General features: G+C 45.6%; 1 protein-coding gene across 1 annotated transcript in view; it reads left to right on the top strand.

Moving 5' to 3' along the window:
• The first annotated feature begins 262 nt into the window (after positions 1 to 262).
• SH3BGRL (SH3 domain binding glutamate rich protein like) overlaps positions 263 to 27322 on the top strand; it is a 30301-nt gene continuing 3241 nt past the window's right edge. The window contains exons 1-3 of the mRNA XM_042825107.1: positions 263 to 341; positions 20790 to 20975; positions 23947 to 24027. Of these exons, the coding sequence (XP_042681041.1) occupies positions 297 to 341; positions 20790 to 20975; positions 23947 to 24027 (312 nt within the window). The 5' untranslated portion in view covers positions 263 to 296. The remainder of the gene's footprint in view (positions 342 to 20789; positions 20976 to 23946; positions 24028 to 27322) is intronic.

The raw sequence follows: 27322 nt of genomic DNA, 5'->3' as shown, positions 1-27322 counted from the left end.
AGCGGACAGCCCCCTCCTCCAAGCACGTCTCGCGTGGTTCGTCGAGAATTCGCCTCACCCATTTCTTTCTTTCCTTTTTATTTATTTATTTGTGACCATATTCCCCTCTTCCGGGCCGGGTGGCGCTGACTGCCGTGCCGGCAGCCCAGTGAGAGCGGCGAGGCGGAGCGAACCGAGCCCAGGATCGTCCTCCCGGCTCCCGCCCTCCCGCCGCCTCCTCAGCGCCAGCCCGCGCCGCGCCGCACACACCCACCCGCCCGCCCGCCCGGCTCCGCGTCCCTCCGCTCCCCGCCGGCATGGTCATCAAGGTGTACATCGCCTCCTCCTCCGGATCCACGGCGGTGAGCAGCGAGGCGGGAAAGTTGTAACGGGCTGAGGGGGCCCATCCGACCGCATCGGCGGGGCTTCTCTTCGCCGCCTCCATCCGCGGCTGTCGTGTGACACGGCGGGGAGCGGCGGGCTGCGGGAGGGGGGCTGAGCTCAGCGCGGGGACGGCGAGACTGCGGGGAGACCGTGCTGGGGCTGTCGGGGCCGGGGCCGGGGCCGGGCTTAGGTAAGGGCTGGGGGCAGTTAGCACTGGGTTTAGGTAAAGGCTGGGGCTAGCTGGGGCTCCGAACCGCCACAGGTGTGCGGAGCTGCCCAGGGGAAAGCTGCCCGCCCAGCTGAAGCAAAACCCGCATCCTCCTCACCGCGTGGCTCCTCAGCCCTTGGCCCCGCACCGTCTGAGCATCAGCATCCTGCCCTGGGAGGGAGATCTGTTTACTGCAACCGGTGCTCACGAATAACATGTCATTTCCTTCGCTATTTATCAGCTTGCTTTGTGACTTCTTGCTTCCCTCTCCCACTGTTGGACTGTTTTTAACAGATCCAAGTGGATAGCACGCTTTGGCTCTGTTCTGCGCTGGAAAGGCAAAGCGAACTAATTTTCTGTTTCTTAGTTTGCTATGGTTTTACTCTTGAGGTTCATTTCTGAGTTGTGTTATTCCTCATGTCAGCACTGGGCTCTGATGCTCTCATACCAAATGGTTAATGACGATGGGCGTGTGAGCCTACTGCCTGAGCAGCTGCAGCTTCTTGCCCTGTGGGAGTACTGAGTTTTGTTTTCTGCAGCCCCAGCACGCTGTCGGCATAGCTGGCTCAGAAGACTGTGTTTTTTCAAAGATGAGTGAATGAAAGAAAAAAAAAGTGGGAGTCTGTGCCTAGGGTCAGATATACCTCAGCAGCAGCATCCTGAAAGTTGTCTGATTTCTTCTGTGTGACCTGCAAAAAAGAGACTCGGAGCCTAAAATCCAAGGGATTTATTGCATTGCATGAATATACAAGAGACTTTCAAAATGCCAGTGAGTGCCGTTAATGATCAGTGACTTTTGCTGCATGCAGATAGAATCTAAGCTACAGGTTAGCAGTGTTGCTGATACTTCTGTGAACTTCTAGAGTAGCCACCCAAACTTTCAGAGGCCAGCAATGTACAGGAGGAAGAAACACCACTGCCCATTTCACCAAATTCTCCTTCTCTGGTTCAGTGCAGTTGCTGATCTGTGATCTTCAGCAGAAGAAATGCTGTGTTGGTGAGCTGTGGTGTGGTAGCCCCTTGTTTGACTCTGCTGGTCAGCGGCTGAGCCTTGCCACAGAAAAGAGCAGAGAAGTTCATGCCTCGGATGACGCTATGCTAACAGTCCTTGTGTTGTCTTTGTTACTCTCGATGTCAGCACTAACATCAACATGCTGATGATGGAAAGCTGAAGATTACCAGATACACATCTTGAAAGAGTCTTGACATCCTGAGCAGGTAGTTTATGAGGGAAATCAAAAAGAATTTCTGCTGGCTTTATAGAAAATAATCTTATAGAGGGAAAGAAACAGTCATTAGCAAATAGAAGAAGTAATTCTTTTCTCTAACACAGCTGTTAATAGCTTTTCGGTTGACAGGCTTTGCTGCTGTAGACTCTTACCAGTGACCTCTTAATGGCAGTTATTGATTTTTGGTTTGTGTAGTGGTACTAAGCTCCAGGGAGATGGCCACTGATCTTGATCTCAACTGCATTTTCCTGTTTTTAAAATTATTGGCATAGTAGTTTCTGCGATGCTGTCTTATCTTGTGAACTGTACATTTCATGAGACTCAGTGCTAACTTTGTCCCAAGTTTTAGGCTCCCTCATGCATCCTTGACCCTGGAATTTGGATCTCAGCACTGGCGTGTTTTGTGTTTATGGAATATGAGTGTAACAGATTCATAAATACCAATTTTATTACGTATGTATACCCAGGTCTAAAGTGACTGCAGCTGAAGTGATGTCGAGCAGTGAGCAGGACTTGCGTGTTCTTGGTTTGCTGAATGCACCCAGGGTGTTTCTGTTGGCCAGGCTCAGCCGTGTACCTCACTGGGTGGCTGTTTTCTTTCTGCTATAAAAATTTTGATTGATTCTTGAACTTAAAGCAAAACAGAGAGGCACCTAACTGCAGAAGAAGACTCTGATTCACATGAAATGAGGTCAAAGGGAATGAGTTATTTGTTCTGGGTCTTAAAATGAGCTATTAGTGGGTCAGTCTCTGCTTGGAGGGCCAGCAGAGTCTTACCGGGGATCCTCAGGGAGTGGATCAGAGGATCCACTGAACCAAATCAGAGTTGTTGTCATTTGCTAACATCAGCCCTGTAAGCCAGCTCCGTCTCACCAAGAAGGCTTTGTTTTGCCAGCAGCATCCCATGCACTGTTACTTTGGTTTCCTTGAGTAAAAACTAGAAACAGGAGGAAAATCACCTCCTCTCCAGAAAATGATGACTTGTTCCTGAAAGTTGTTAAAGCATTTGTGAGGCTCTGGATGCATTATATCAGCTGCAGGGAAAAGGGATTGAGGCAGCTTTGCACCTTGGAGCCTTGGGCTGTCAGTCTGGGAGGGTGCCCAAGTTTTGTGCTCTTTCACTGGCAAAGCAATACTTTGTTCTGCAGTCAGTTTTGCATATCACAGCTTTATAACTGTTTCTCCAGGGCACTGTTCTCCGTAGTATTTTTATTCAATGATATGTGTCTGTGAGGAAAAACTACCATATGCTGTTGATGTCTAAGCAGGGGCATGTCAGAGCTACATGTTGAGGAGTTTCTGGTGATGTACACTCTGCTGGTTAATTCCTCTGTACCTGTGTGTTGTGGTGCTTCACTATGGGTGTCACAGCCCCAAGGGTGGGTGCTGAGCTGCCTGTTCTCCAGCACGAGGAGTTGGTGAGTACACAGCCTTATCTCTGCTGTGATTCATCGGTTGCTAAGCCCTGTGTTTAATCATGGGTTTTGCTGTATACCCTGTACGGTAAAGGTGACTTTGTGTTTGTTGTTGTGGTTTGGTGTTGCACCTCTCAGAGGCAGAGTTAACTGAATGTACCTGAAGTTTGTAGTTTGGGAGTCTTCAGCTGAAAGGTGCCCTTCTCCTTTGATCTTTCTGGTTCTGAACCACAAGCTGGGCGATGGAGCACAGGTGGCTGTAATTATGGAGATGAGCTGTAGGCACCAATGTGGGAAAGTGCACGTGCAGCTCCTGTCCAGGAGTCTCAGTGGCGTGCAGCCAGAGTGAACAGCATTACCTAATGTGAGCCAGTGTTGGAGGCCACGAATGTGAAACAACAGGCACAAATGCCACATTCAGGAGCACCCAAGCATTGACTTGAATGGGGATTGTGCAAGCTGTGAGACCGAATTTGGCTACAGACTGCTATTCAAATCCTTTAAGAGACAAAAGGAGGAGAGGCCAAGGAGTGATTGGCATTCTAGCTCTGTGAAGGAGTAGTATATAGGGATTGAAGAGGGGGAATTGCATCAGCCTGTGATTTTCTCCATTTGGGTTTTTCTTTCTTTTTGGGTAGGAGATTGCCCCATCTCTCCTCCAGTACCAAAAGAACTTGCATACTTCTCCATGAAGGCAGCTGCCTTACTGTTTTTATTGATCTCAGGTGGAAAGGAGCCAGCTGTTGAAATTCCTCTCACTCTTACAAGCGTGCATTTGCTGCCAGTAACTGCCAGCATTGCTCATGGTGCAGTCCAAGAGGACTGTGTCTGTTCATAGGGTACCCCACTGCCAGCTGCAGTTCTGATGGCACATGGCTGGTTCTTCTCACTTGCAATGAGTTGTGACTGAGCACAATGGCCAAACCAAGAAAGTACTATCATTTCCATGTTATATCATGGACTCCCACTGTTAAGAATGACTTTGAAAAGGAGAGGAAGCTCGAGTTTATTTTTTCATTCTCAGATTAAGGGATGGGAGGGTGTAGAGTTTTGTATTTTCATATTGTTTTCTTGTTTGGGAAAAGATTGAGGTCATCTCCTCCTCACCCACCAGGAAATGGAGAGGAGTGCGGCCTGTCATCTGGAGCACAAGCACTTGGTAACAATGGTGCCTGCTCTTCTTTCCTCCCATGTCTCCTCAAGAAGCACAGAGGCACCTTCTGGCAGTGCTGGGGCAGCAGCAGGTGGTTTGAGGCAGAGCAGCTTTGTGTGAGACTGGCTGGGAATGAGCAGAGTTGTCTGCAGCCAGCAGCTCTTGCCTCTGTTTGTGTTCAGCAGCTCAGGGCTGTGGGATGGCTGGTGAAGCTGCATCATTCTTCTGAAGCAATCCCCAGAAAGTAATAAACAGAGAAATGGAGCTTGTATAAAGACGGGTATTTTGCATTTAAATATCTCTGGGGCCTTTTCTCTCTTCTTGTCTCAATAAAGGTACTACTGCCCTCTGAGAAGATGAATGAAAGCTACGTGCTTTCTGCTCCTGTGCTGTCGTACTGCCGTGCGGTTCATGAGCAGAATGGTGCCACAGCCACGGCACTGGCGTTCCTTGCAGCCAGCATCTCAGCACGAGGTGCAGTAAGCACACCTTCTGCTGCACTCGTGTTCGTGGTTACAAAGGTGTTATTGAAGCTCTGGTGCATATGGTCACGTTTGTCAGCCCAGAAGCTGTGAGCAGCTGGAGCACACATACTAGAATAGCTGGCAAATGTCTGCTTAAATGCTTGGTGTGTATCACTGCTGTTAGTAGAAGGGAGTACTGATATGGGTCTTTTATAGATGGTTGTGCATATAATGCAAGTTCAGGTGAAACCATGTAACGTGGGAAAATACGCTGTGTGTGTATTTTTAAAATCAATCTGACAGGGGTATACAGAGGTTTGTGATACTTTGCACATATTTTGTATGCTGTGGGTGAGAACTGCCTCATTAATAGGTTTGTTATTGATTTAAACCCTTTCTTTTATGAACTTCATATGCATGAAGTACTTTGTTGGATATCCAGTGATACCACACTTCATCTCTCCCTCAGAAAGAATGGTATGAATTGTTCTGAGTCAGAGCTCTCGGGGTAGAAGACAAAATATGTAACATGAGTCTAGGCAGTCAGCTAGGATCCCTTCCGCCTGCCTCCCGGCTGTCTCTTTTTTCAAGTCATTGTTCTAAACTCCAGATAAGTCAAACATTTTTCTTAAAATATTGCATTCAAATCTTTAATGGAGCCAAAGATTAAATTGATTGCAGTTGTTGCAAAAGTTCTAATGTATCAAAATAAAAAACATTCTACTGCGCTTAAAGAAAAAGAGTTTTCTGACAATGTGAGAGAGATTGAAGTGATGCTTTGCAGTTGTGGCTGGAAAAGGCTTTTTGTTAAGACTGCATGTGGCTGTATATGTCAGGATGACAGTGTTTATGTTGGGGCAGTGTGTGAGGATTTTGCTGTCCCTGGGCAGGATGCACTGGCTCTGCTGGCTCCAGGGGCTCAGCACCCAGGGCAGGATCTGGGCAGCCACAGGTCAGTGCTGAGCACTTGCATTTTTTTAGGAAATATTTGCAGAGCTGTACAAGAAACATCTCTTGTCCTGAGACATTAAGGTTACACTCAGAAAACTGTAGAAGTCAGTGAATTGGCATGCATACAATGAGCGGAGGATGCCAAAGAGTCTCTGCAACATTGTTACTACAGCTTATTCCTCCCAGAGAGGGGGGAATTGGGGAAAGAGGAGACAAATAGAACTGAGCAAGCATTGATAGATATCAGCTGTTCAAGATGGAAACAGAGCAAATTTTTTTCCCCTGTATAATAAGAAGAAGGTCTAAAGATGAGCCATCACAGCAGGAGAGGAGAGAGCTCTGCCTTATGATGCTGCTCTGAGAGTCTGTAGCGCTGAGCTCTACAGCTCTGCTCTGAGCTCTTGGTGCTGGGCAGGCACCAGGCTGCATTTGTCATGCTGATCTTCATGACATCCAAGAGCACATCATTTTCAGGAGGCCAACTGAAGAGCCTACTAAGAGCGCTTTCAGAAATTCAGAAGGCAGGGAGATGAGATTCAAGTTACTGAGAGAGAATGTAAAGGATCAACAACAAACTGAGCAAAGCTGATTCTGACAGCTGAAGTAGACAGCTTCGTCTTGTTGGGCTTAGTTTCCCCTGTGAGAAGTGGATGTGTGGATTGCTTTAATTAGCTATCTGAAGGTTAACGTTGTTGGGGCTCCTTTTGCATGCATGAGTACTGCAACATTTGAGATACTGAAGGCACTCAAGTGTGAAATTTTAACTATTGCCTCTTGAGGAATCTCCTGTTTGGGGTGCTGTGGTGTCAAAGGCAACAGGATTTTGAAAAGGATCTCAGGAAAGTCTGGGAGCTACAAATACCTTTTTGGGCTGGACAAACTGATGTTACCTGGTAGATTTCCCTGACAGGTGTGTGGACAGATGCAACACAGGGAGGGGAAAGCCATGCTGCTGAGTTCCTTGGAGAAGAAGCTGAGCACATGAGTAAGGGTGATCCTTTTCCATGAGGAAACCAAGCCGCCATAGGATAAGAGAAAAGGGTTTTTTTTTTGGCTTACATAATTGATTACACACCAGTTATATAAAGCAGGTAACAATCAACTTTGCAACATACAGGCAGTTCTTGCAATATACAGAAGTTAGGAGGGGGTGCTACAGAGGGCTGTGCTGATCAGCACAATCAGAGGCAACCCGGAAGGAGAAGGCGAAGAGAGGGAGGCTGCTGGTGAAGTTGCATTGCAGCAGAGCAGCCTCCTGTTCCTGTCCTGTCATCAAGATACACGACCACAGAGCTGTGCAGTGCTGAGCTTTAACTCATACTGCTTAGCAGAGAAGTCCTGGAGCCGAGCTAGGTAATTCTACAAAAATACCATAATAGTGGTCATAAAGAAACAAATAAAATACCAGCAGTTTTTAGAACCAGTGAGAGCAAAGTGTAAAACAATAACACTATAGAAATCTAAGGTCTGTATCTCCTTTAGACTGGAACAGTCTAAATAAACAATAAAACAAAGTAAAAAGAGAAAATGAGAAAGGTAATGTGGTCACAGTACGAGGAACAACCAAATAAGGGAGAAATCTGTAGCTGAGAGAGGACTGAGGAGGTTATAGAGAGATAACGTCACGTCCGGCGTAGGAGAGCAATGAGGAAGTGGTGGTACGTAACTTTTTGTGACATAACAGAACTGGGGAGAGTGAAGGAGACTTGCAGGTGGCAGGATCAGGATAAATGATTTGCAGTGTTTGGCGATGTGCAGTGCTTGACAACGTGCAGTTCACCAGAGAAACTCACTGCTAGAGAATGCGTATGGCAAAAATTGCATGGGTTCAGGAAGCAGTGAGAGAAATTAAGGGGGAAAATCTATTATAGTTAATAGTTTAATAGCCCTTGATTACTACACCTCTGACTCAAAGCTGCGTGCTATTTGCGTCTGGGAAAGTACAACGTGGTATTGCCCTGTGTGCTCTTGTCTTTGGTGTGCCTTTCCCTGGAGGAGGCAGGATATTGGGGCAGACAAGCATTGGATCTGACCCAGCAAAGTTCTTCTGTTCTTGGATGAAATTGGCTCTGCTCCCAAAATTACGTTAACAGTTTGCATTTGAAGTATCAAAGAATGTGTCGTCCAGGAAAAAATGTTTGGTGGAAGAAAATGCATGTCTTTGTTTGGAATGTGTTGGTTTGGTTTTGGTTTGGTGGTTACTACAAAGGCTGTAGATCTAAAAGAATGGGAAGGCTCTGGATACTTCAGTGTAACTAGAAATATCCTTTGAGTTGTGAAGGGATTTTTTATCTGTTTTGTATTCAGCCATACCACTGTGATTAAGATCTTAAGCTCCTTCTGCTTTGCAGACACTGAGATGCTTCAAGAGACTGTAGATATAGGAGGAACTTTTAACTGTATTTGTCCCCTGTATCTTAGAAACAGAAAGAAAATAGTGGAAGCTTAATGATAAATCTCCTCTTGGTTTTCTTTTAAAGAACTGCAGTCCAGCTCAGCAGCTGAGGATAGGGCTGTAAGAAACATGGCATGGAGCTGGTAGTTATATGGTGGCAGTGGGCAGATGCTGATCTCAGTACTTGGGTGTTGGGAAAGACTTTGCCTTAAGGGGATTTGTTGTTGGAGCTTCTACTTTATGTTAGAATGAAATGCTCCATGGGATCCAGGTTATGACTGGGGCCTTAGTAACTAGAGGAGTGATAGAATCATGGAGTGGCTTGTTTTGGAAGGGACGTTAACAATCACCTTTCCATTGAGGTTTTGCATAATACTTGAGTGTGACTGGGGAAGTGTTTCCATGGTCGAAGCTAGAATTTCTCCTTCTTTCCTGGGCTCTCAAAATGTGCCTTTCAGCTACCCAAAATGTGCACAAGAGCTCATAGGAGCGTGTGGCTGGTCATCTTGTCTTGCTGCAGGTCACCATCTTAGCATTTCTTATACAGGAAACATCAGTGTTTGATGATACAGGCAGCAGGTGATTCCAAAACCATCATGATTTTGCAGCATGAACAGCAGATGCTGATATACATCATTTTTAGACCTAGACAGTAAGGTAGGTTTGTCAGAAATCCCTACTGCTGTAGGTCAGAATAAATTGGCAGGCCCTGTGTAAACAGAAACAGGCAGCCCCTGGGGAAAACAATAGTAGTTTTCACATAAACCCACACTTTTATGAGAGTAGGAGTTTCCAGGCAGGTTTGTGCAGCACATCTGTACTTGCCTCATGGGATGACCATCCTGCTGTGTTAATGGCACTGGAGCCTTGCCACAGACTACAGTGGGGCAAGGTTTTGCTTTAGGAAATTCTTAATGCTGCTTATCTGAGGTCACTCCCGTGCACGTGGTGAGAGTTTACTCAGCCACAGCAGCAGCTCCAGAGCAACCAGCAGAATGGGGGAGGAGCAGAATAACGCGATGGATGAATTAAAAATCTACCCCAAAACTTTTTCAATGGATGTGGATAGAAGTGAAGTTCTGCCAGAAATCATTTATTGATAAAAGATGTAGGATTTTGTTTTCCTTAGGGGAAATGCAATAGATATATGTAGAAGTACAAAGGAGGCACAACAAAAGGGGCAGGTTCACAAACTTGTCTGTTAGTGACCCGATAATCCTGATTAGAAACTGGAAATTCTTTTCCGCCCTGTAATGCAGATAAGCACACGTCTCATGGTTCTGGTGGCTAAGTCCATGAAACCTTTGTGCTTGAGAAATCTTTCTCTAAATTTGTTTCCTTTCATCATGTCAATTGAGCAATCTTTCTCTAAATTTCTGTTTCCTTTCACCAACTCAGAGTGTACTGGGAGTTAGCCACGAGAGCCTTCATCTAATCTGCAGAAGGCCAAGGTTTGAGCTGTACATGTGAAAATATGGAAGTCAGTCCATAAGGCTCCCCCAGGGTCTGCTTCCTCTAGGAATTCACACCTATATAAACTGAGTAGCAGCTGGACCGACAGCTATGTCTTCCCCATAATAATTTGAGACTGAAATTAGCAGCACGGAAGGCATTAGGATAGCCATCACTTCCCAATGCCAGCAGCTGAGCATGGGGCTGAGCCTGAAGAACGGCAGGGGAATAAAGCTATTTTGGCTGCTTGCCTGGGTCTGGAGAACTCCATCCTACAGCAAATAACAGCTGGGACACTTAGTCTTTCAAAAAATAAATGCAGTTCATATTTGTCTTCGTGTTTGCTTGTGGTATGCAAATGCTAGCTTGCACACTGGCAAAAGGAAGTTTGTGGTTTTTTTAAAAATAAAAAAGGCTGATACTGCAGTGACAGGAAGGCTCTAAAACCCCAGGGCAGGCAGGCTGGGATGTGGCCATGGCTGTGCTGGTGGCTATGGCTGCACGGCATGGGCAGTGTTAGGTGTGGGCTGGAGGTGGCCGCCCCCCATCAGTGTGCAGTACTTAGCCAGTGGGTAGCAATAGCTGTTGAAAAATGCTCCGTTTTTTGCATTCCTGTAAAGGAAGACTTGAGAATGTTACCTGAGCAGTGCCCTGGATGGCAAAGCTGCAGGTAATAGAAGCAGAAGTTGTCTGAGTGTTGCACTGCACTGGGAGCTGCAAAGCCAGTCTTTGTGAGCTTTCTGTTTATCCCCCTCTCTCTGTGCTTCAAGACAGTTTCTAAAGTTACATATAAAAGTTAGCAAATCTGCTTTAGAATAAAGAAGGGATTGTGGGCAGTGGGTCGATACGCTCTCAAAAGCAAGCTGCAAACTAGCAGTGCAAAGCACTGGTACCAACACAGGCATTTGTTTGCCAGATCTTTTGCCTTTTGGCGCCTTGGTGTGAATGCACCAAACTGCAGTTCTGTTTTGGAGTAGCCTGACTCTTTCTGGAGAGAGGAGGAAAACTTATTCTTTAATCCATAGGTTTCCTCTTAATCCTTCCTTCCTTTGTGTTGTGATAGTTTGGTATTTCAGTTCAGGGCAAAAAAATGCTTGCTTGTCTTGGAAGAATGTATTTGTTTTAATATAGCTATTTTGATAGCAGTCATCCAAAAGACTTCTATGCTCAATGGTTCCTCTAGTATATGAGTTCTTTGCAGACAGAAAGTAATACAGAACAGAAGCACCTGGATTTAGAGTAGGGATCCCTAAGGTCGTGCTGTATGTCTTCTTAAAGTAAGCTTTATTTAAAAATAATGAATACCTGGCAGTATAAAGGCAGTGAAGCAGCAATTAATGCTGTAAACTTTTAGTCTTGTCAGTTAATTTAGTCTCCCTGTGTGCTAAACTGTACAGGAAATAAACCTTCCTTTTATTGCAAGCCACAGGAGCCTCATGCAGTGCTTCTCTGTGCTCTTAACTCATTTGCTAACCAGAGTTCTGCTCTAGTCAGGCAAATGAAATGTCAAATGTTTTTCTTCACTCTTCTGTTTGCCATAGATGGCTCCTCATCACCAGCACAAATGCACTGATTCAGAAAAATAATTACATTAGCAGCTGTTTCAATAAACAGCCCGAACTGCACCCTTCTACTGTTTATGGTGCTGGCCCTCAGGCTTGTCTTCTTGGGCTGCTTCTCCAGCAAATCCCAGCACTGCGCAGACACAACATGTGCAGCGTAATGACGCGTGACCTGTGCTGTTGTACCTGGTGGGATGCTGCAGACACCAGTATTCATAGACTGTGGCTGCTGCCAACATTCAGTTAGCTTCCACAGCCTATCCTAGAGCCCTCTGTGAAAAGAAACATAAGGGAGGATTGTTTTGGCTTTCAGGGGGAGATGGGCTGAAAAAAAAAACCAAACAAACCAGCTTGAAAGCTGAGGGTGATGGTGAGATCCAAATCTGCAGGACTGAAGTTCTGAAGTTCCTGGAGCAGAATCAGTTTTCAATAGCACCCAGAATGCCTTTTCCCCCCATTTTTCTCAGCTATTTTGAGTACTTTCCAGAACCTAGCCTAGCTATTTGTCATGTTCCAGGGAGTTTTCTGCAGCTCATGTGATATTGAGCCTGACTGTCTCATTGGAGATAAGTCTTGTGTGTGCTAAATTGCATTATGGTTGATGCATGCAGCCTGTCGGTGAGACTGGGCTGTGGTGTATTTGGTAGTATTCTACTGCTTGTAGAACCAGTAGTATTCTACTGTTTTGTAGAAACAAAATTAACCCTAACCCCATTTTCACAAGAAATGAGCAATGGTTTGGAAAAAAAAAAAAAAAAAAAAAGTAGTATTATTGCTGATTGTCTGCTTAGGAGAGGAAGCTTTGAGATACAAAAGCTGCATTCAAAGTTACGTGAGGAGCACGTGACAGAGGTAGCATAGCCTGAAGAGTTTTTTCTCTTTTCCTTATTGTGGAATTTCCTATTTCCTGACAACGTGCTGTGCTGCAGGTAACATAGAGAGGCTAAGGCCAGGTGCTGAGGCTGCAGAGATGTGTGTGGTGTCCCATGGAGTTGTGCCAGGAGGAACAGGACTTGCAGGCTGCCTGCTCACCTTCTTAGGGCTGCCCTGGCACCCTGGGCTAAGCGAGCAGGGTGGGCATAAAGTGCTCCATTGCTTCCAGGGTTGGAGGACGGACTGGGAGAAAGATGTGGGGGGCCTGGGTCTCCTCCAGCCTCCCTGAGGCTTGGACAAGCACAAATCCAGCTGTGGGATTTGCATCGATTTGTCTGGAATGCTTCATCCATGTCCAAGAGGGAAAGCCACGCGCAGTTTCTCAAGGCTTGCAGATCCGTGCTGTTGTGCCAGACATCTGACTGCAAACAAAAGCAGTGATTAATGAGGGAAAATTCAGAAGCCGTGACAACAGGTTTGTTTTTAGACTTCTGCTTTCTTGCAAACCATAAATTGGTCAGATCAGTGAGACTGCTGGAGATGCTCTGGCTGAAGCACCATGAGCTTGTTCCAGATCCTGGGGCACTTCAGTTTTTTTTAAGCAGGCATTTCTTCCTCCTGGGCAGCCTTGGAAGCCTGCTGATGGCTGCAGAGCACTGCAGTGGGCACTGAGTGCATCTGTCTGCTCTGCCTGGCATTCTCACAGCTCTGACGCATTGAGATGTGCAGCAGTTAGGTTGATTTTATACCCTTTTTTGGGAGGAGCAGAGCTGTTTTTCTTTCCTTTAACCCCATGTGGAGCTTTGTTGCTGTTACCAGGGGCACATAGATGTTCAGGAGAGTACAGTCTGCCAAGTTCCGAGTCTGCAGCACAAAACAACTGCATGTAATAAATGAGGAGTTCACATTGTGCCACTGCTTATGCTGCATTAATGGATAACCAAGATAATGGAGCCTGTATTCCCACTGTAGGAAGCTGTCTCTCTGTTGGTTTTGGAGCAGGCAAGCAGTTTTCAGTCTTATAAAAGTCAAATGCCACAAAATTGACTTAGAAAATTGCCAAAGGTCAATTTATTTTGTATTGTGATGGTGGTGTTTCTGTTTTGAAGAGGACAACTCTGGGTGCTGCAGTGATCTGTGGAAGGTGCCAGTGCACAAGGTTGAGGCTCTGGCTCTGCAACACATCGATGTTCCTTTACATTCTCATCTAAAGTGAGATAAGGGGAGGCTTAGCACTGGCAGCTTGGCTTTGCAAGATATATTAATTTTGGCCTACTTCAGCTGTCTACTCACAAAAGAAATGATTAAAAAAAATTCCTGATATGTGAAGATCTGCCCCAAACAGAGCAAAGACCTGAGATAGGGATGACCTGAGGCCACAGTACAATGTGCATATTGCTGTGGGACGCTGCCATGTCCCCCGGCTCATTTTCTTCTCTGCTCTGTGCTGGTGCAAGCACAGAGAGCTGCATCCAATCACCAGATATCCCCACCGTGCTGCTGGTGCTTCTGGCACAAATTACGGGCAGGGAGAACTCGCTGGGCACAGCATGCTGAGAAGGGGACCGAGCAATGCTGGGGCATCCCCCATTTTCCAGATCTCCTTTTTGAGTGAAGTGCAAGTCTAACGCCTTTCCAGATCAGAACTGCCTTGTGCAATACTCAGCTTCATTTGCATGTCACCATTTTTCTCTTCTCAGGCTGACAGGCTTTCTAACAACAGCATGCATGCACTGGGGTTTGGGGCCTCTTCTAATAGCAGAAACCTAGACTCCCAGCACTCTGCTGTGTTAGTGCATCTGCTGCATCCCTCCTCCTTTTCTGAAAATGGAGCGAGCATCTCTGATCACACCAGTAAATTAATTCTGCTGTACAAAAGCTTCCAGCTCCTTCCTCTGGAGTGTGTTACCAGCCTTTAACTAGGGAAAAATTTTCCATTAAAAATGTGGGACATATGAGAGAAATGTAACACAATAACCTACTTCATATTTGTGGTAAAGTCTTGAAGTGATGCTTTTCTTGTAGTATTCTAACAGGCTGTGGCTGCTGTGGGGAATAGCGTTTGTCATCCCGACTTTTGCATTGCTCCCATTTGGCAACTGTGACTCTTTAAACAATTTACAGGATGAATAGATGCATGTAAAGCAAGTGATGGGCCATGGCAGGACAGAGAACATGAGACTAGTGGCCAGTAAACCCTGTGGGGTGGCAAGTGAGGGGAGAGTAGAAGTAGTATGCTCAGTGTCATCCTTCTTTTCCTTGGATCCAAGAAGGAGAAGCAAGATTTCCTTCTGAATGTGGTGGCTTCAGGAGGAAAAGGGTTGGTTTCTCTCAGACAGTCCATTTTCATGTCCTGGAGCAAAATCTGAAGTTTATTAAATGGTATTTTATAAACTGTGCTCAGGCCTTTCTGTTGATGGGATATTCTGTGTGTCAGAAACCCAGAAGCAATACAACAGCCCTCTGAAAAGCAGGTATAAAAGGAAAAATTAATTCTCTGCCTGCTCTCCAGGTGCTTGAATATTATTTGTTAAGAACAGAATTTCACGCAGGATGTGCTAATATATTAATCTGTAAGGTGCCTTCATAGAAAGTAAGCTTAAAACACATTAAAAAGTAATCAGGGCTTCATTAGGCAGTGCTTCTGCAGCTGCTTTCTAGCAGCTGAGGAGATATAAATAAGGAAATGCTACTTGTCCTTGCATCTAAGTAATGGATGGAGGAATCTTCTGTGGGCTGGAGGAAGGGAGCCAAGCAGTTCTCTGAAGTGATGCAGATGTGTTTATGGCATTTTAGGGTCTTTGTTATTAGAATGTGATAGTAGAACTGTCTGATTTCTATCTGATACAAAAATGGTAACACTTGGAAATCCTGCTGCGATGCAAAGCTCAAATCTTGCATGCATTCGAATGAAAGGAGTGATGCCTTTTGGTTCTAAATATTTTAATTGCTGATACCATGCAATGCTGAGAAAAGCACCCATCTTCCAGCTTCACTTCTGCCAGCTGCCCATGGCACAGTTAAGGGCTGCTTAATGTGCTCTAGCTAGACTCCTGTGGGGGGCTTCATGATCTCAGCACTCTGCATAAAAGGATGAATAAAATCCAGTGCATCCAGAAAGGTGCCTTAGGCCCTATTGGGAATCCCAGTCTCCAGGACACCATGGCACACACCATGGCACATCATGGTGATGCTTGTGTTGGTATCTTACTCTGCTGAGAGGAATGAAGCTGTCAGATGCACTGCAGCCTTTTGGCTTGGGTTTTGTTGTTGTGGGATTTAGCAAATTTTTAGGCATTGGGGTATTGAATCAATTGGGGTAGTGCATCAAAATGGCATCATAATCCATAAAAGAAGCTTTTATTTTTGTTCTCATGAATCAGCTTTTCCCCTTACATAGTTTTCTATAGTTTCTGGAGAATGTTGTCTTGCTTTGGAAAGCAAGGACTTCACTCCCTGTTCAAGCTGCGTTCTTGGCTTGTGGAGGCTAACCAGCTGTGTAGCATGGTACCTTATGCCTGGATCACACCCTTTTGCAAGCAGACTGTGTGCTTCCAGATGCAATGCAACCTTTAGTTAGATTGCAAAAACATTTCACCAGCTCAGATTTTTCCCTCAGCCCTGCACTGAGTGGTGGTTTTGCCTCTTTTCAGTCCTGGACTTTTTCCTGCTTTTATCTAGCATCCTCCAGAGCCATGGGTGAGAAGCAGGAGCTCAGAGATGAGCTGCAGCCAAGCTCTGGGATAGTGTGCAAGTGGCCAGTGGGGAGAGCAGCATCCATACAGGAGGCTCTGAGTTGCTGAGACAAACCACATGAAGGCAGCTCTGCTGCAGCAGCTGTGCAGGACATGGGCTGATGTGCCCTAGGCTTTCCCAGCATGAGACAATCAGTCCATATGGAGCCAATCTGGATGCTGCCTCACTTCAGGGAAAAATAGAAAAAAAAAGAAAAAAGAAGTGCAAGTACAGCATGAGCTTTTCCAGCCTCTTGTGTTTGGTTTAGGTCATGTAAGTTCACAGTGGTTTTGCTGTATTTGTCCTCAGTTTTCTTCCTTACAGACCAGTAACTGAGCATTGGAAAAGATAATGATGGCATTGCTTCGTGTCATGCGTGGCTTAAAATAGTTAGAGTAAAGAAGTGGTTTGAGTTCTGTAATGATAATTGCGCAGACCTAAAAATAGGTGAATGTTCTACCAGGCAGAGAGAAGTAAAAGAGTGGGACAAACCACTGGGAGACTCTTCAGAGACATCCTGCAGAGCTCTCATCAAGTACTACTGGGCTGTAGGGACCTGCAGTTCTCAATCCTCTCACCACAGCTGGTGGCAGTGGTGGCCAGCAGCACCATCGCAGCACCTCTGATTTGCAGCTAATAAGGGGAAAGAACAGCTGGCTTGTTCCTGCGAATAAAGAAAAGCAAACAACGAAAGCTTTATACAAATCCCTGGGTCCTTCAGTATAACAGCACCTCGTGGAGTCCAGGAAGGAGCCTTGTCAGAAGTATTCTGTCTGTGGAAGGAGTCCTGCTGCAGTGTCTGGGGTGGAAAGCAACTCTCCAGGAATCCCCAGTATTTAAATGCTTGGGTGAGCTGCCTGCTGGTTGGCTCCTGCCAGGTGCGTTGTATGGGAAGGCGCAATTGGAAGTCCAAGCAGGATTGTTCTGCTGGCTGGTGTCTCCTTGGCTGAGGTAGAGGAAAGGTCTGCTGTTTGCTGAAGACTTTCATGGTTGTACTTTTCCCGTTCACAGCTGAATTTGAATTTCATCTTCAAAATGCACCAGTTTGAATGGGCAGTTTGAAGATCTTGTGATTGAGTATGACTGTAGACAGGAACGTCACTTGTTGGATTGAACTTTTCACCTCACGGTACAAACAGATATGCTATATGATACAAGGAGTGGCCCCCCAGTGATGAAGCAGCTTGTTTAAAACCAGCAGTGCCTTGAAATGCAAACCCTTCCAAGATTTGACTGCTTTTTCTTATCTCAAATTCTGGCGGAACCCCAAAGGCTGGAATCAAAAATAGTAAAAACCTTTTAAAGCGGTTTTTATCTTTAAGCTAAAATGAGAATTGTGCAAGATCTAGTTTCTATTTCTGCAATGTCTTTGCTCTCTGGTGTCCTGGTGCTGGTTTGGAAAATGAAATAAAACAATGAAGCAGCTGAGAGGTGGAGAGGGGCAGTGCAGATAGGGGCTGGAACTGATGATAGAACCATGGCTGAGAACTTCATAAGAAAGCTTTTAAATTCCTTTAAATCCTCACAACAGCATAAGAGCCACATGGAAGTAACTTTGCAAAAAAAAAAAAATGTAGCTATTTATGTGTGTTTTCCCTGCATGGAAGCAGGGATCCATGCCCGCCAAGCAGCAGGAACGCCTCGTGCCAGAGCGGCAGAGCCGAGCGGTGCCAGCAGCAGCGGGAAGGTCGGCGTGGGGCCGGCCCAGCAGCGCCCAGACTGTCAGCTTACTTTGGGTTCCTGTGGTCCAGAAATAGATTTCCAAAACACATCCATTGTCCAGCAGGGAGTTTATTTATAAACTGAAGAAATAGCAAGACTTAAAAGCAAAATCCTTCTTGGCCAGCAGTGCAAACAAGACTGTTTTGTATGCTTCTGTATACCAAATAAGACATTTCTTTGAAGCTCTTTTCAGTAATGTGTTTCAAATAGAAGTTTCCTTGTGGTAGGGTGGTGCTGGTTCACCTTGCGTTTGGAGCCTGAGGTCCCCAAGCATTGCCCTGTGCTCCTGTGGGACCTGCAGAAAGAAAGTTCCAGCAATCCTGGTCACCTTTTATGTCAGATTCTTCCATTTTCCTTCTGCTGTTGCAAGCATTGTGACTGCTTTCATCAAAGAACTTATATGGGCAGCTTGTTAGCATCTTAGCCCAGTGCTGTCAAAAGTCTGCTGATCTGGACAAATTGTCTTAGGTGAAATCACTTCCTAGAAAGTGAACTAAAATAATGTGAACATATTTTTACTATATTTGGAAGTGTTTGTCAAAATAACCAAATAGCCTCGAATCACAAATCTATACATGTCTTGGTCAGCCGTGGTGAGAGTGAGTGCTGGATACCAGCTTGGTAGCTGAGTTGAGAAGCTGGGAGAAAATGCAGTTTGGCTTGAAGTGCAGCAGAAATGCTGCAGGTTCCTTAAGGACTTAAACCAGCTTTGTCCTCTGTCTCCTTGTCTCCTTCCTGTTTTATATTGTTTGGTTACATCTTCTGTGTGTGTGCATATGAGTGAGGAAAAAATGGGAAGAAACAAAAATATTTTGATAGCGAAGTGTTGTAGTATTTTGTGGGAAGTGTTGCCCATTTTGGAGTTGAAGTTCCATTTTTGATGGACTGCCATTTGTTGGACAGCATCACCCACCTCCACTCCCAGCAGCCTGACATGGCTTCTGTGTTACTGACAGCATCCGCTGCTGCACACTGGACCCTAGCACAAAAACACTCACTTCTGGTGAGCATCCTGAGGAGGGACAGTACTTGATCATAGTCCAAAGCTGCTCATTTTCATGATGTATTTCTATGCGTGTTCTCTGTTGAAAGGCTGATAGTTCATGGCTGGCTTGTAACTGCTGAAGAAGGTGCCTGTGCTCCCACAGCTCCGCGCTCCTTCCCAAACTTGGGCAGCAGGAACCATCCCCAGGCTTCTGTCCCCGTGCTGTGTGTGCCCATCTGAGTAAGACAAAGCACCCCGGAGCGGCGGCAGGCGCCTGCTGCTCTGTTTCTGGCGCTTCCCTCCCAGTGATTCTCCAGTGCCTGAGATTAATGGTGGTTTTCTAAATAAAATCACAGTAAATAATGCACTCTGGCAGCCGTGGATGCTGTGTTTCTGGAGCATTCAATGCTCTGTGTTCCTCTTGTCTGAGGAGCCAGGAGGGGGATGTCCTGTGAATCTTCTAACTCATTTCCTCAGCCAAAAGAAGAGGGTTTCCATGTGCGTCAGCACTAGTTCATTCTTTTCAGGGCATTCCCACTGCTGTGGAAGGAAAATTGTGTCCTTTGCCCATAGATGGGCAGTGACCAAAATGCTGCCCTTGCCTCCTGCACAGTGCTTTTAGCACAGCCAGCTCCACTAGCTGCTCTCAGACCAGCAAGGAGGGTCACCTGCAGTCTTCTGAGCTCTGAGCTTGAGCCCTGCTGTGCTACCTGTGGCTGGAAACAGCCCCGAGCCTGCCAGAGCCACACAAAGCTGGGGGGATGAGCAGAGGGGGATAGCTCACAAGTTAAGGAACTGAGAGTAATGAGAGTTGGCTTGAACTGTAACTCACAACTGGTGGGAAATGGTTAATTGAAATGTAATTAGGGAGAAAAACGCCTCCATTTATTCCCAGGTCAGCATGTGGCCTTAAAAACTGAGTACTGGCAGAGCAGTTTACAATTACAAAGACCTTTCCCATATTCTAGTCCTGTGGAAGGGTTTATGGAGGAAGTGCTGGCTCTTTTTTCTTTGACCTTTGTAACATGATGGAGGAAAACTTTCCCTGACGGCCCCCTCCCGCTATGACTCTTGTTATTAAAGGCAAATGAGGAAATCTCTTACCAGTAAATCTGAGTGTGCTGAGAAATGTTCTTATGTGTCGCCTGTAACATGAATGACCTCCTTGGGGCTGTATTAACTTGTCCATTTTATTTATTTTTAGCCACAATGAAGATTTGCTAGCATGCACAGCTATGGTGCTTGAGGGTTTGTACTTACATTAGGTGCACTGACCCCTCTGGGAGGAGCCGTGTGGGCTCTTGTAGGATGGATCATCACTCTGCATAGAAAGGGGTGCTGGATGCCAGGCAGTGCCACTGCACGTCGTCTTTGGGGTTGCAGGGTTCTGCTCCTGCATGCTGCTCCCTCCCTGCAGCCATCTCCCACATGCAGAATGCAGAGCAGCTGGTGGCCAGAGCTGGCAGTGGCACAGCATCAGCGTGGGGTGCTGCCCAGGGGCCTCGCTGGGATAAAGCTCTGTTTGCAGTGAAGGGAGAGCAATGTGAAGGGAACAGATTTCCCATTAATCCTCATTTTTTCATTGTTTGCCAGGATGTGCATGGTTATAATTTCCTTTTTGGTGGTAAAGTCATGCAGAGGAAGAACAGAGCACAACAGAACATCTCTGCATCAGGAAGTTAATTATTCAAGTATGACAGTAATAAAAGCCACTTTTCCTGTAAATAGCCAGCATAGTCTTTGCTGCAGAAATCCTGCTTTTTGCTGAAGTTCTGCTGCATCCATGTGGGATCTCTGTTAATAAGGATGGGATGAGATCTCTGTAAGTCCATATGTGGGTTAGGGGCATGGAGGGTGCAGGCTGCACCTTGCATATCCACCAGCAAACTTCACTGCTCCTGTAGTGCAGTGTTCCACGAGTTGCCAGGCTCAGCCAACACAGCCGCTGCACAGGGACTGCTTGCACCTTGGTTTGGTGGAAACTTAACATTGGCAGCACTTGGCATTGGCAGTGTGTATAGAAGCAGCCTTTGTACTCCAGCCTGTTTGGTCATACAGGAACCAAGCTGAGGGATTCCTTGTAAAGAAACCTGTTCTGATTTTTTTGCTGATGATGAGAAATGATGAAAAGAAACTTTTTTTTTTGCTAAGAATTTCTGTACAGTTTTCATTTTCAGTCTGTTTTGCACTCCCTTGTTCTTGTATCGAACCCTGCATAATCGGCAGCAGAAATCACTTGACTGGTTTTATTTTTCTCTTTCTCCCTTCCTTCTTTGTGACAGATTAAAAAGCAACAACAAGATGTTCTAGGCTTCCTGGAAGCCAACAAAATAGAATTTGAGGAAAAGGATATTGCTGCCAACGAGGAGAATCGGAAGTGGATGCGGGAGAACGTTCCTGAAGACAGGCGGCCAGCCAGTGGGAACCCGCTGCCACCCCGGCTCTTCAATGACAGCCGCTACCTCGGGGTAAGGAACAGCCTCTGGTCCCCTCCTCGTGCTCTTGCCCTGCTGTTGTCATCAGCAACCCCTAATTCCCACCAAGCTAACACTTGGCAGAAGTCTGGTAGTGATACATCGACCTGTCGCAAGTTCAGAGAGCTGTCCATGTGGGTTTTGCATGTAGATTTCAGATAGCTCCAGCTCCTCTCCAAAAGACTTCTGGGCTGGTGCGACCCATGTCAGTACACGAGTTCTGTGATCCTTGGGATGACTTTTTATGCTGTTTGCAAAATGAATGCAGCTGCAGTCTGCTTACTCCAATGCCTTGAAAAGATTAAAAATCGCACTGAGAATAAAAAACCTCCTTGTAATTATTTTAATGCTTGATCAAAAGTATGCTGCCCTGCAGCACTTCTACACAGCAGGACATGCTTGAATGATTATTAGATTAACTGTTAATTTTATTTTTAAAACCTAGTATCTTCTGAAAAGAGCTCACAGTATGGATTGATTTCAGCTGTGTGTTCACTTCTAAGTCATTTTGCTGCCTGGTCCTGTGCTGGAACATCTGTCATTCACATCTGCCAGTGTTGAACCTTTGAGAGACAATCCTGTGGCCACTGGAAGAAATGATGCCACAGTGCACCACCATTTTTTCTTGCTTGTAATAAAAGCAGAACTTGAAACAACGTCCAGTGAGTTAACATACCACTCGGCTTTCAAAATTTTACTGACTGGTTTTGACATGGAAAGAGTTTGGTTTGGAGTGACAAACATAATGGTTGATAGTTGTCTGCAACCAAAAGCTGAGAAGGGACTAGTCATGAAGAGCTGAAAATCTCAATTATCTATATTTTAAAAAAATAATTCTGTACCAGTAGGAAGTCCAGTTGCAGCAGAATCACATTTCTCCTTTGATATGCAGAGCTTTAGATAGCAGATGACTGTGCAGTTGCCCTTGTTGCCAAATTCCTGCTGCATTGCTGCAGGTATGCAGTAGAGCAGCACACTACTATGCAGTTGGATGGGACAAGAAAAGTTTGCACAGCTAAATCTGGATGTTTGTGTATAGGAGATGCTTCTCATGTATCCCCAGCTGCAATCCATGAGAGTTCTGCAGTAATTTTGGGGAAAGAGGTGTACGTACTTCAGGCCTATGTGTTTATTTCATTCCTAAAATTTTCGCTGATGTCACTTCGAACTTTTGAAGTTCAGTGAATTTGTGTAGCTGGGTTCGAGTTACAGTTTTGCTCTCAGAAAGGCAGAAGTTAATTCTGTACACACACCTTTTTGTCCTTGTTTGATCCTCCTCAAGCATGAACTTCTCCCTGTTTCATCAGATGCAGCATAACTGGCAGCAGTATGAGCAAGCTGAGTTTTACTGGCCCATTTGTGGCAGGGAGGCTGTAATTGTAGGTGCTGTCTATCACCAGGCTAGCACAAATCCTGCTCCTTAGGCACGGGCATTCCTTTCCTAGTGGATGCTCCAAAGCAGCCTGCTGAACTATGCACAGGCAAGATAAATAGCTGCTTTGTTATCAAGCAGCTCCAACACACAGCTAGTGCTGTCAGCAGAAGGGCCTCAGGAGGATTTAACATACTCGTACACATTTTTATCAAACTAACACCTGAGTGCTGTGTGTACAAATCAAGCAGTAACTTGACATCCCTGATGGGGGTTGGACTCGACGATCTCTGGAGGTCCCTTCCAACCCCTACAATTCTGTGATTCTGTGATCACCAGGCTTTTCAGACCCTCTGTCCCCTGTACTCCCTCTGTTCCAGCTGCAACAGCCTTTGGTGAGAAGCACCCCAGCTCTGAGCACACTGCAGGTCCTACAGCATTTGCTGTTTCTGCAGGCGTGCAGAGCCTTGTGCCCTTAATGGCAGCTCTCTGACTGGCTTCAGCCCATGACTGAGCCTGCTTTGAGCTGCTGACACTCTGTGGAGTTCCCTGCCAGGACTCCTGCAGCAAAACATTCCCCAGTAAAGCTGGAGAGAGTCAGTACTGTTGTTTCTGTTAGAAAGGGAGAAAAGGCAAGGCACAGGTCAGACGTGCTGCATTTGGAAATCAGGGAAGTGTTTGGTAACTCGGACAGCAGTGAGCTTGCACAAACATTCTGGGTTCCTTTGGCTGGTGTTTGGCAACAGCTCTTGGCTGAGCCACAGTGTGGGGTTTTTGCTTGCCATTTCCTCACCTAGCAGACAACTAAGCTGTGTTGTTTGTAATCCGCACAGAATTGTATTCTATCTCAAATAGGAAAAAAGGCAAAGAAGGAAGCATGGGTACTTTTTTATTGCTTCATTTTAACTTTAATTTTCTTGGGAAGTGGTTGTGTGCATATTTAGAGCAACTGAAATGCACTGCTTAATACAGTGCCAAACAGTACAGGGCTGAGATGTGCATTTTTTTTACTAGGCTCATGCACTAACAGGGCTTGTGCTGAAGCAACATCTGCCTGCACTGAAGTAGGTTGGTTTTACATTAGTCTCACCTGACTTCATTTCTTTGTGTAGGCTAATCACTAAAGGCAAAATGTGGGGAGAAAAGGTGAAGTCTTAATTTACAGGTTTAAATTTAACTTTTGACAGGTATGAGAGTTCATGTCCATAGCTGCCCATTACTGATGAGTAATTAGTGGCAACTATGGGTATCAGTGCTTCTGATGCCAACAAAGAGTGAGCTCACCTGGTCCTCCGGGAGACAGACCTGTGACAGCAGCTATGGATGTTGTCCCTTTGGGAAAGGCTGAAGCACCTTGCAGCAGCATCTGTTACTACAGATCCCCAAATTCCCAGTCTGTCACTTTTCAGACAGTACAAACCCTGCAGCATCAGTGCCAGTGATAAAAGCAGGAGATGACACGCTGAGGTCTGCATTAGGCTGCAGGAAGCAATTTGCTCAGTGTGGGTTGGGTAACACCCCAAATTGAGCTCTGATTATTTCTGAAAAGTATTAATTACTTTGTTTTGTTTTCCCCTGAATCCCATCATGAAGGATTATGAAGCTTTCTTCGAAGCTCGAGAGAACAATGCAGTATATGCATTTTTAGGCTTGACTGCGCCACCTGGTTCAAAGGTAGGTGTGTGCATTTACCACAACCTATACTTTATACCTTGTTCTTTTCTGCTCATGGCAGGATATTTTACGTGTTCTGAGGGTGTCACAGTGAATCTACATACTGGACTGATATTCACTGTGTCCACAGACTGGCTTTCAGACTTTAACATCACAGCAACACAGTATGTGCTGCTTTATTTGGAGAGTGCTGTGTTCCCTGGAAGTACCTTCCTTCCACTCTTTTTACCAGAAAATCTGTGTTCAGTACTGATGTCCTTTTGGTATCCTCAGTGTGGAGCCACCCTGCTTTTTTCCAACTTAATGGAAATGCTTTTGTTGGTTAAAGAAAAACAAAACAAAAAAAGCTTGGTAGAGTTTTTCACTAGTATATTTGTCTCTTACCTTGGGACTTTTTTCCAAATTGCACACTCTGGGGAAAAAGTGAAAGATCAGCTAGTATTTGCACTGAGGAATGCATATGCAATCTGGATGAAAAGATACTGCCACACACACCTGAAAAGAATTATTTCAATTCAGTGTAAAACAAATAAATACTTAAATCATGTAGCCTTAATGTACTGAAGTCATAAAGCTTTGTTTTGTTCTAGGAAATACAATGAAACCAGAATCACCGTTTTTGAAATAATGTGCTCTTATTGCAGAGCAGTTTTATCTCCAGCTTGTAATCCGAAGCCTTGTTTTCCTTGCCAATTACAAACTGGATTGCTGCTTTGCCGACTCAATGGGCTGGAATTCTCCTTTTGATTTAGATAGGATGGGACAAGCCTGCTTTTTACGTTTCATTGGAGGGCAGCAGGATCCTCCAGGTCACTTCCAGCTTTCTTGTTCCAACGGATAAACACGCCGTTTCCTTTCAACTTTATTCATGTAAGAGTTGAAGGTCACACTGTGTGCATCACTCAGAGACCTAATTTTAAAAGAGGATGATGATCAGTTAGTATTAAGCGTTAGAACTTGCGGGTCAGACTGAGACAGTTTTGGGCACCAAACTAATTTCTAGGGTTAATTCCACTAATGAGCAGTGTAGTGAGGAAAAAGCTCTGCCTCTTATGGAGTTTCACAGAGCAAACCCTGTGATACGTGCCCCAGCACGATGCATTGCTGGCTTCAGGAGGCCAGCTCACACAGTGCAGTGTGTGTTTAGATCCTGTTTATTTCTCAGAACGTCTGCACAATGTTGCACAAAAGAGTGAGCAGGACAGAACCAAGGAGAGGGAAGGCGTGCAGGAAAGCCTTTGCATTTCCTCTTACCTCTGAGGTCTGGGAAATGCAGCTGGTGCCATAACAAATCAGGTCACCTGTCTCCACAGCAGTTACAGATGCTGCTGCTTACCTAACCTGCTAGATTGCTGTTTTGGCAGAAACAGTCTGTGTGGCTGTTAGTTGCTCAGATTTGTCCTAGGGGGAAAAGATGAGTTTTAAACAAGAGGAACATTAATGCAGTTGTACACTGCTGGATTCTCATATTATTTGCTACAGCTTGCAGTATGAGCTAATGAAGATAACCTTTGCATAAGTGAGTTTGTACCCCGTGCTTCATGCAGTTGCTCTGACTTTTGGTATCCGTCTTGAAATTACATTATGTCAAATCAAGCTGATTGCCTGTGCCATGAAGGAGGAACTGATTTGTTGATGCTGCAGTTGGTATTTACAGGATGGCTGTAATACTGTAGTTAATGACCTTGTGTTGCTAGATAAAGTGAAAGGAGTCTGGGATCAACCTGTGTACCAGCAAGAGAAGGTCTTGGCAGCAAACCTCCACTACATGTCGTTAAGAGAGATTTGGAAAGGTGTTTGAATACAAAGTTCCAACATTAATGCTAAACAAAATTAACAGAAGCTCAGAAGTGAGCATAGGAGATGCAAGTAACCGTTTGCTGAGCCCTGGTGTTTGTTCCTGGAGATGAGAGAAATGCCCAGAGTCTCCTCCAGCTTAGCACTGCCTAAAAAAAAAAAGGCTAGGTGTCACTTCTGTACTGCCAGCAACTGCCTAATGGAGCTGTTAGAAAGCCAAGAGATCCTTCTCCTCTTGTTTCCATTCAAAGAGCTGCATGTCTTCCAGGCAATTTACACCATCCTTTTTTTTCCCCCAGGTTTTGTTGTCCTTTCTAATCTTCCCTGTTTTTTCACCTGCTTTTTGTGCTGCAAACTGATGGGCTGCCCTTCTACGAGTGCCATGGCTCGCTAACATCACGCTCCGCTCTGCTCCATGGTGTTTGTGCAGGGAGCAGAGCAGGGGAGCAGAGCTGGCATACAGTGTGGGGCCGTTCCCACGGCCTCAGGCAGGCAGCAGCAAGCTAAGATGTGTGTGGCAGTGTGCCAGCAGAGCCAGCACAACCCCTGAGTGATAATGGAGATAAGTGTGGGACGGCTGTCCTGCAGGCTGGGGTCACTGCCCACATCCCCTCTCTGATGAGTCTTACAGGCTTCTGAGAAAGTCCTTTCACAGTCCTTCCTCCTTTTATTTATTTACTTGTTTATCATACTGTCTCATTTTAATGATACTGTTGAGACTGTTATCTTCTGGAATTTTTGTGCAGTCACCAAAGCAAACAACTCAATTACATAAAAGCTATGTTTAGCAGATGTCCTTTAAAACGAACGGCACACTCCGCCCTGAAGTGAGAGCACGATGACTCTGTTCATCGTTCTGTAGGCCACGTTGCTGCTAGCAGGTAATGCAATTCATCTTCACTCAGAAGTACGCAGGCAGAAACCACTTTCAGGAAAAAAATCCTTTTGCATTTCTTCTATAATGTCATTCTCTCACTTCTGTGGTGACTGCACAAAAAAACAAAGAGTGAAAAATGTAGGCTACCATTTTTTAATGATCCTCCTGGTGTGTACCAGTACATGTTAGAGATGAACTGGTATGCCTGCTGAACTGCTTCAGCTGCTCCTTGATCATCTTCCCAGGTAACAGTGATACTACAAGCACTGGTGGCCTCAAGTTGCAATGAGGAGGTTCAGGTTGGATATTAGGAAAAATTTCTTCTCTGAAAGAGTGGTGAGGCACTGGAATGGGCTGCCCAGGGAGGTGGGGGAGTCACAGTTCCTGGAAGTGTTCAAGACACATGTGGATGTGGCACTGAGTGCCAGCAGTCCTGGTGCCAGGACAAGGCCCACTGCCAGCCCTGGGTTGGAGTTCACCTGCAGGTCTCCTTCTCTTTGACTTCTCAGGCTGCTGTGGAGGGCAAAAACTAAATGGTGGTTTCTGGTTGTTTGGTAGTGTTTAATTAGAAAAGCAAATTATGTCTCTTCAAGGCTTTTTTTTTCCCCCCTTTTTTTCCCT

Source organism: Centrocercus urophasianus, unplaced genomic scaffold, assembly GCF_019232065.1.
Source record: "Centrocercus urophasianus isolate 14NV4802_14NV808 unplaced genomic scaffold, USGS_Curo_1.0 seq_24, whole genome shotgun sequence".
Taxonomy (NCBI): domain Eukaryota; kingdom Metazoa; phylum Chordata; class Aves; order Galliformes; family Phasianidae; genus Centrocercus; species Centrocercus urophasianus.
This window is presented reverse-complemented; position numbering and strand designations above follow the sequence as displayed.